The sequence below is a fragment of the Amblyomma mixtum genome, chromosome 5 (assembly GCF_055824585.1).
Source record: "Amblyomma mixtum isolate Tamu chromosome 5, ASM5582458v1, whole genome shotgun sequence".
In the NCBI taxonomy this organism is placed as follows: domain Eukaryota; kingdom Metazoa; phylum Arthropoda; class Arachnida; order Ixodida; family Ixodidae; genus Amblyomma; species Amblyomma mixtum.
In genome coordinates this window covers 13,444,486-13,453,975 of record NC_143016.1, presented here as the reverse complement: position 1 = coordinate 13,453,975, position 9,490 = coordinate 13,444,486, and the positions used below count along the sequence as shown (strand labels likewise).

At 46.5% G+C, this 9,490-nt stretch overlaps 1 protein-coding gene across 1 annotated transcript in view; it reads right to left on the bottom strand.

The window, feature by feature from the left end:
- Positions 1-6,316: 6,316 nt before the first annotated feature.
- The window catches only part of LOC149341316 (complement C3-like), a 120,124-nt gene continuing 116,950 nt past the window's right edge, over positions 6,317-9,490 (bottom strand). Inside the window, exon 37 of the mRNA XM_089542847.1 lies at positions 6,317-6,656. Within this exon, the coding sequence (XP_089398973.1) occupies positions 6,491-6,656 (166 nt within the window). The 3' untranslated portion in view covers positions 6,317-6,490. The remainder of the gene's footprint in view (positions 6,657-9,490) is intronic.

The window sequence follows — 9,490 nt, the reverse complement described above, 5'->3', positions numbered from 1 at the left end:
TCTATCGACACATCTACGAAACAGCGAACACTGTGCTTAAAAGACGTTTTGCGACGTACTCTCTCTCCACCAATTCCGACGCGTGATTACCGATAGGCGCAGAAGGGCCCACTTGTGCGAGAGCTGGCACAAATGGCCTCTAGTGGGCATGGGCTCAGAAAACTATGGATAAGCGTCACGCTGCGGTGCAGCACGTGGTGCTAGAATTAATGTTGAATTAGCTGCAATCTAAAGTTTGCAACTGTTACTGCTGCTAAGAGAAAGCTTCACTAGAAAACAGAATACCTTCGGGCCAGTGGGTCAATGGCGGTTGGTAAAACAAACAAAAAACAAACAAACAAACAAACAAACAAACAAACAAACAAACAAACAAACAAACAAACAAACAAACAAACAAACAAACAAACAAACAAACAAACAAACAAACAAACAAACAAACAAACAAACAAACAAACAAACAAACAAACAAACAAACAAACAAACAAACAGCGCCTGTCTTGTTTCCTTCTATTTTTCTTCGTCCGAGTCTTGTGTGGCGCTCTCCTATTCTACCAATGGCTTTTGTTTACATATTCAAGCATATAAGTTTACCTATAATTTAATTTGCAGCATTACATTGACCCCCGCCTCTACCACCACCAGTATTCAGAAGTGGTCTGAGACTCCCCAAGCTGAGACTGCATGAATCGGAAGTCGGCAACCATTTTTTGTTCTTGTCGGTGGTGGTCGGAACATTCTTTTCTATCGTTTTGAAAATTTCACTGTGATATTAGTAAGAATGATTTACATCTTTTCTAAAACCCGACACGGAGAAAAATAAAAAGACTGCAGCACTACACATGTGCTGTTAAGAAAAAAAGGAAACCCGTGCCCTCAAAGCATATGCATCCCAGTCAAAAAAAAAAAATACCAATGGGTCCAGTAGGGCATACTATTTGGTTCCATTTGGAACGAGTTGGACACACCTCGTCAGTCAACTGGGCTCATGAACCCAACAAGGTACTCCATTTAGTTTCCCTAGTTCCAGTTGGGTATTCCACCAGTTGGTCCTGCGTTTCCAATTGAGTTACACAACTGGTCTCCGAGGTGCCAATTGATTTCGGCACTCCCAGTTGGATTGCCCAATTGGAAACATTTGAAGCGAATTGGAGCCCCGGACTATATATATATATATATATATATACATATATATATATATATAAGGGAAAGGTAATGAGGGGCTCGTTATAAATATGACAGAAGCCAACAGCCACAGAAACCAAGGGGCACAGGGGATTTTTTTTTTAATTCATTTATTTATTTTGTGGTGTTGATCAATTTAGAATATTACTGAATATGTTATCGCTTAAAGATAATTGATTAGAAAAGCAGAAGAAAAAACAACCACATGCCGCCGGTGGGATCCGAACCCACGACCTCCGAATTACGCGTCCGGTGCTCTACCTCTGAGCTACGGCGACGGCTGTCAATTCTTCTGCTTTCGGGGGTATTTATGTTTACAAGTAACCTAACCTTGAGAGTGTTCATCAGCGCCACCCACGTTCATAAGCGGCGGACGTAGAACGTCCTGAGTTACCGCAGGTGTGACGTAGAACGTCATCGAACGGAGAGAGTGGAAGCTGCGTGAGAACCCTCTTATGCTTCTTATGGCATCAAGGCTGCCAGAATCGAGGCCCTCGCTAAGCAATTTAACAAACAAGGGAAGGGTAATGAGGGGCTCGTTATAAATATGACAGATGCCAACAGCCACAGAAACCAAGGGGCACAGGGGATTTTTTTTAAAATTCATTTATTTATTTTGTGGTGTTGATCAATTTAGAATATTACTGAATATGTTATCGCTTAAAGATAATTGATTAGAAAAGCAGAAGAAAAAAAAACAACCACATGCCGCCGGTGCATGTGGTTGTTTTTTCTTCTGCTTTATATAAGCAAACAAGGGAAGGGGAAGGAGGGGCTCGTTATAAGTATAAGAGAAGCCAACAGCCACAGAAACCAAGGGACACAGGGGATTCTTTTTATTATTTATTATTATTTTATTCTTTATTTTGATGACATCTGTATCTGGGCATCCGTAGTTACGCGCCCCCAATTTCGAGTGAGACTTCAAAAGGTGTCAAGTATTCTTGCGGCCTGCCTTCACCAGCAAGGCCTACAGATTTCTACCGAAAAGTGCTCGCTGGTTGCCTTTACACGAAAGAACATGTCTCCTTATACCGTATGCATAAACGGCACAGCAACACCCTACGTAAAGAGCCATCGGATTCTGGGAGTAATCGTCGACCGAAATCTATCATGGACCCCTCATATCTCATACATGAAAAAGAGACTGACAGCGATTTCTCACGTTCTCGCCTTTCTTGGGAAAAGTCGTGGGGAGCGTCGGTGCGGTCGATGATGCAGCTCTACAACGCCTTATTCACGGATTTCTTCGCTACAGCCTTCCTGCACTTAGAAACATTCGAAAAACAAACATACGAAGGCTGCGAAGCGCTCAAGCTCAAGCTCTCCGGACTTGCCTAGGATTGCCGAAATGTGCCTCTACGGCCGCATCTGTACTCATCGCCCAGGAGCATCCAATCCCTACCTACTTAACAGTTGACGCACTGAGGGCACATTTCCGACACATCTCCCGGGTTTCCTCCCACCATCTTGCCAGTCTTCCTATTACCAGGCCGCGCACATCGTTTACAGACATCATTGACGCACATCGCGCCATTCTGCCGTCCCAGTTTACACCCGCCTCTAGACCGTCCTCGCCACTTTGGAGCCTGCACAATCCCCGTGTGCTTCTTTCGATACCTGGCACCAGGAAGAAGATCGACTTACCGTCGACAGAACTAAAACAAGTCACTCTTGAATATTTTCATGAACACCATGCAAACCGGGTGCACGTTTACACCGACGGCTCAGTGAGCCCTATAACTTCTTCTGGTTCCGTGGTCATACCCGCAAGCACTACAGAAATTAGAGTTAGGACAGGTCACCCCACTACTTCGACGGGTGCAGAACTCACCGCTGTTCGTGTCGCCATTGAATTCATCAGTCAGCAGCGCCCTCAGCGGTGGTCTATTTTCACCGATTCTAAAGCTGCCCTCCAAGGCTTTCAAGCTGCTCTTCGCCGTGGAGCCCATGAACAACTGGTCGCAGAAATTCGACAACTACATCACTCTGCCATCAACAAAGAACATGATATTATCGACGAATGGGTACCGGGGCACAGCGGCATAGCAGGCAATCACCGCGTGGATGAGGTCGCGCGAAGTGCTGACGGCGACGGCGATATTGTGTCGATCCCCATTTCGAGATCAGACGCAGCGAGCAGGCTTCGCGCACTTGCGCGGGACATCACACTTGCCGCGTGGAATTCCGGACAATTTTGCAATTCCCGTTTAAAATCCTTGGACCCAGATCTGAAACTCCGGCTACCATCAGGCCTACCATGACGAAAAGAAACTTTGCTGTGTCGCCTCTGGCTTGGTGTAGCTTTCACCAACCATTACTCATTCTTAATCGGTATGGCTGATAGCCCTGCATGTGCCACCTGCGGGCATGACGAGACTATAACCCACATTCTTTGTGACTGCCCTGCCTACACCACCGAAAGGCAGTCTCTCAGCCGTGCGCTGGAGCGCCAAGATCCTCCCAAACTGACGGAAATGAAGATTCTCGGCCACCGGCCGCGGCGGTCGTCGGCGGAGAAGGCCTCCAAGGCACTGCTCCGCTTCTTGAGAACTTCTGGCCTGCACGACAGGCTGTGACTTCAACGAACAGTGACGTTTTAGAGTGATTTAAATTTTCTGTTACTCTCCTTTCTCTTTATTTTTTTTATCCCCTCACCCCCTTCCCCCCGTGTAGGGTAGCAAACCGATTATTCTTCCGGTTAACCTCGCTGCCTTTCCTCTTCTACCTCCTCCTCCTCCTCCTTTGGCACTTGGAGGCACCTGCATTGCCTTCACCCTCTTAACACGTCGCTGCCTGGGCCTCCACTGTATAAGCCCCAGCCATAGGCCACAAATGCTCGTGAATGCGTTGTGGTCTTTGGCTTGCTGCGGTGTCTCAAGGACATGTTGCGATGCGTGCATAGTTAAATGTGATTATGATAATTAGTGATTAGGTAATTCAACAACTTACTTGATTTCCGAGATGGTTCACTGTAGTTAAACATTTGATGATTATTTGTTACGTATCGATGTGCTAAGTTTGATTCCGGCATCACTATTCGGGGAAAGAGAGAAAGGAGAGAATCGCAAGAATGCGAGCTAAAACCGTTTCATCGTTTCATGAACTAGGGTTAAATGACTATTTTTTTTCGGCTATTTTACCTTGTACTCTATTCCAGCTGGCATTTTCAGGTGCGTGCGTATGTCGTTGTACCACAACTGTGTGTTATTTCTTCGGTATTTGGAACAATATAACGCGATTTAAAACTATTAAAGGTCGATTCACTCGACGGATCGTTCGCCCGCGGACCAAGCGACACGTCACGTTCCACTCAGTGCCTTTCCCGTGGTCGGTGTTGGCTCTTCATGGGCGTCACACTTGTCCCTACGTAGCCGAAATCTGCAGGGCGAGGTTAACAGCTTCTCACGAGTGGTAGGGCTTCAAACGGCTAACGTGGGTAACTTCAGTTTTAGCGGAACGACAGCTGCTTGGCGTGAGATATGCTATGCTATAGTTGAGCTCGCTGGCTTGGTCAATGAAGTCGTAAGGTCCACAGTAGTGGCTCAGCAGCTCCTGGGCCAAACCCTGTTTCCTGATTGGCCGCCACAACAAGACCAAATCGCCACGGACATACGTGACGTAACGGAGGTGGCCGTCGTAGCGCTCTTTAAAGCGGTCTAGGGAGGCGAACGCAAAAGCGGGCAAGGCAGCGGTGTTATTAGGCTATTCAGAGCCTCGGCTATGGAAGGATCTTCATGAGGGTCTGCAGGAAGTGGGAGTGTGGTGTCCAGGATATAGCGGGACGACGAGAGTAGAGTCTGAAGAATGGGCCGAAGCCAGTAATCTTATGATGTGCAGTATTCAAAGGGTAGGTGACAAACAGCATGACGCTGTCCCAATTCTTGTGATTTCTATCAATTCTCAGCCTATTGGTGACCGTTCGATTCGTGCGTTCAGTCAGACCGTTTGTTTGGGAATGGTAAGGTGATGAACGGCGAAAATATGAAGCGCAGTAACAGAGAAGCCGCTCTGCGACGCCGGTGGAGAACTTCAAACTTGGGAAAAACCCACCTAGGCGCAAATAATTTCACAAGGACACAAAAAAAGACGAGGAGACAACGGACAGGCGCCAACTTCCAACTGTTTATTGCTCGAAAAAAACACATACATTTATAGTCTCAGGCAACGCCCACATTTTCACACCACGTGCCTTATCGCAGCCGTGACTTATCGCCTTGCACGAACATTATTGCTCAGAAAATCGTACTCCGCCGCATACAACTTAACTGAAGTGTCACTCACGAACTGGCGATGACGGTCGCTAAATGCTAAATTTTGGAGATCCATAGCGGAAAATTATGGGTTGGAACATAAAAGAGGCCACATGATGTACGGTAGCAGAGGGTACGGTCGCCGTTTCACCATACCGAGTATTCGGGGGAAACCACGATCCAACGGTTCCCGTTATATGATTTCGGCAATGGACAGAGCAGGTCAATGCCCACTTGCTTAAAGAGTGGTCGGGATGGTTTCATGGCGTGAAACTGATACAATGCAAGTCTTGAAGGGCGTTTGTAACACCGACACTGAGAGCAGCTGGTTATGTAGTGTACCCCTCATTCGTGGCCCAAATTTTCGGCCAGTAGTAGCGTGCCTGGGCCTACTTGTCATGCACATTCCGCAATGATATTGCTGAGATTATTGTTCATTACTTGAACACTAAGGCCATCGTCCTCGGTTAGAGCCGAAAATCAGTACCGAAGCAAGATACTGAAGTCCTCTACTTTCTCACTTACCTCTAACTCGTTTTGCGGAGCCTCTACCAAGCGCACACCCTTTGGTAGAAAGGCGGGTGCCACCCGGGAGACTCGTGTACCCATCCTTGTATGGAGGTGGTATCGAACCATCTAATTTCTTCAGCGAAGGTGAACGCCCAAGCCACTAGGCCAGCTACCGCATCCGACTCCCTCTTCCCTCTCTCAGTTTCCCTCTCTCTGTTTTCCTCTAAAAGTGGAGAGGGGGATCTTCTTCCACTTCGACACCTGCCAACCGAGCCAGGTGGCAGGTGGCGCTGTAGACGCCGATGACGATGGCGTGAAATTACGGAACGAGGTAATAAGCTAGAGCTCGCGCTCTAAAGAAACAAGGCTGTGGCATAGTAATGCTTGACAGCTAGCTCCACATTTAGTGAGTGCTAGCTTTGAGCGTTCGCATCTTTATTCGAGAAGCAGCAACCAAGACTCCGAAGGCTACACATATCCACACACACAGAAAAGAAAGGATATTATTCTTTCCCCGCCAGCTGAATCGGCCGTGCTTGCTGCGCTCAGGAGTTGCAACGGTTGTTAGCGTCTTTGAATTCACGTATGAACCAGGTGATGAGCTTGTTCCAGTTACATACGCGGCTGGTTTTTGCCCGCCTCGCACTCCCGGTGGGTGGCGGCTGCGGTGCTGGGATCACCATGGAGGCGCTGTCAATCACGTACTCGGGCCTACGAGAAAGAGAGCCGGGGGAAAACTTCAGTCTGTTTTTTTTTGCTGTGACAGCGTGTGACAACACTAGCCGGAGGTTAGAGTCTGGGCTTAACGCTGCAGCAAATTTTCAGCGATTGCCCATGTTCTAGAATCAAGAAATTAGACAAAAATGCTTTCAGCTCAACTTGGTTTGAAACAAGATACAGTTTTCATTTCCATTTAGCTCATCATTTATGGCCACAAAAGCGGGCGAAACAATTTTATTTGTAGAATTTCCTTTCGAGGAACTTGATTGACAACAGCGGATTATCGCATGATAGAATTAGGCCTGTTCCGGCTCGGCTAGACACAGACGCGGTGCTGATGTACACAGCAGCTAGAAAGGTACGCGATCCACAAAAAGGCAGGAAAGAAAAAAATGAAGGAAGTACGGAAAGAAACCTGCGATTCTTCTCCGAACCATTATTACTTAACACAGGTACGATAACTGCGCTGAAGCTTTTAAAGGAGGTTTTATTCCATATGTTCTATATATTCCATATATATAAAATGCTTTCGATTGTGAACGTGCGCTGGAATGACACGACCACGAAACCTTTTACTAATTCCAGGTACCCTAGGTAGAGGTAACAAAAGTTTATGAAAGTGTCCTGGCGCAGTGAAATCAACTCAGGGCTAGCAGCTGCTCAGAGAGAGAAAAATGAGAAAACATTTATTTTTCAGCTGCATAGACACTGCAGACTAGGCCTGGCGTTTATACCCGCCTGGCCTAGTCTACGGTATTTTTTAGTTCCTGAATGTTAAATAAATAGCGAAGGCTAATTAGCTAAATTTTTCAATGATTGTCTTGAGGAATAAAGCGTAAATTCAAAGTTGTATATGTTTTTTGAATAACAGCTAGCTGCAACGTTTGCACCAAGTTACCATTTACGCAGCTTTACGAAAGCCTTAAATGAAAGCGATCAGGTGACCATCTACTGGCGCATATCTGTAGGACAACGCACATGCTATGTCCCATCGGTGAAGGCGCCATAAATAAACGTAGATTTTATTCTCTGAGACGTGTCTTGGTACGCTGAAATGGCACCGCTGTCACGTGGAAGCTTTTTTATTGTGCGAGTTACCTTTTAAAGCTGGTAAAATAACTAGTTTACATAAACGGTACCTTGGTGCAAACATTTCACTAAGCTGATTTTCAAGACGACCCAGAAATTCCAATTTGACACTTTGTTTCTGAACCCAGAAATTTAAAAGCTAGCTGAATGGTTTTAACTCATTAATTAACTTTTGGACATCGTAAAAAAAATTCTGCATACTAGGCCACGTGCCCATCTAACAACCATCAGTCGATTTCATTGAGGCAAGGACAGTCCGTCTGTTCTAAAGGCTTGGTCACCTTCAGCTGTAACACCCGGTATATGTATTTACTCGTTTATTTTTTTGCTCATTAACTCAGTTATTATTTCAATTGATTTATTATTTATGATGCCTCATACGTGCAGTAAATTGATTTGCTGCGACTTCCTATTCACCATTGCCAAATTCGCATCATGAATTGGGCGGGTTTGTCTCTGCTTTCAGGCACCCGTTTTGGTACAAATACCTGTTGGGCGGCAAGAACTGTAAGCTATTATTTATATATTAGTGCCTTTTTTTGTTAAAATCTGTTTGTATTTTCATAAAAGCAGCTTCTTTCTCGGCTTCTTCTTGAGACTGAGATTGAGGTAAGCGCTCAGTCCAATACATTCGGCTATACTGCTCAAGCTGCAAGCCTGCTGTGTAGCTCGTAGAGCTTCTCAATATTTCGTCGACAAAATGGCACTGCGATAGCTCATTCACTCCAGAGAGGCGCAGGAATGCAGGGAAAACTGGATTTCGTTATTCACTCTGCTACTGTTGGGCACAAAAATGCGGATGGAGCAGTAAAGATACGACTCTCCCAAAGCGAAACAAATCCTGTGAAAGTTTCCATCTCGGGTTAACACAGAATCTTCTCTCCGTTAAATTTACCGAAAGAGCGAACAACGCAGTATTAAAATTGCTGTAGCTGGACAGCCGTGGTATGCTGGCGCACGATTTTAACCAAGGCTCAAGTGCGGACGGTGGCCGTCCTTCTCGAATAGCCTGCTACAGACACGCTCTCGTCCCAACACGAGCTGGACAGCACCGCAGGATTCGTCGTCTACTGTGCGGACACCACATTTCTTCCTCTTTCAGAGGAAGCTCCAAACAAGGCCGGCAGTGTCTCAAGTCAGGAGGGTGCAGTTGTCTCTTATTCTCCGACGTGTCTGGATGTGGCTGTAGAGAGTGCAGGCCACAGCTAGCAGTTGGAGAACTATTGGTTGGCTCTGAAAACTCCTCCGGCAACTCCCAATCTGTCCCTTCTAGAGGTATCTCTTTTTGTGTCGTCTTGCGAATGTGGCGATGTGATGACGGACTAGTGCCCTTCCGTAGAGCCAGGAACTGAGTCTAAGACGGAGCTGAATCAGTCCTTAAGTCCAGGTGTTAAATTGGCGTGTCACACCTCTCTCACCCTTTACAAAACAGCTTGGCTTTACCTTGTAGGTTTTCACTTCCTCCTCTAGTTTTGACCTCTGGCTTCAGACAGCCCAAACACAGCCTTCTTGGGTCTGCTCCCCTTGGAACGTTGTACCGTGCCAGTTGTGCCTTGCTGACGCGCTCTTTCTGTGATGTCGCTAAAGGACCTTCCACGTCGGGTCTGCAGTACAGCGCCCTCTTTGTGTGGCTTTTGTAGTGATTGTCTTATAGTGCAAGTAAGGGCACCTGTCTACCACTCGTGGGAGTGAGTCGTCTTCTTCTTGCTCCTCACAGCCATTATGCCAGTGTGGGC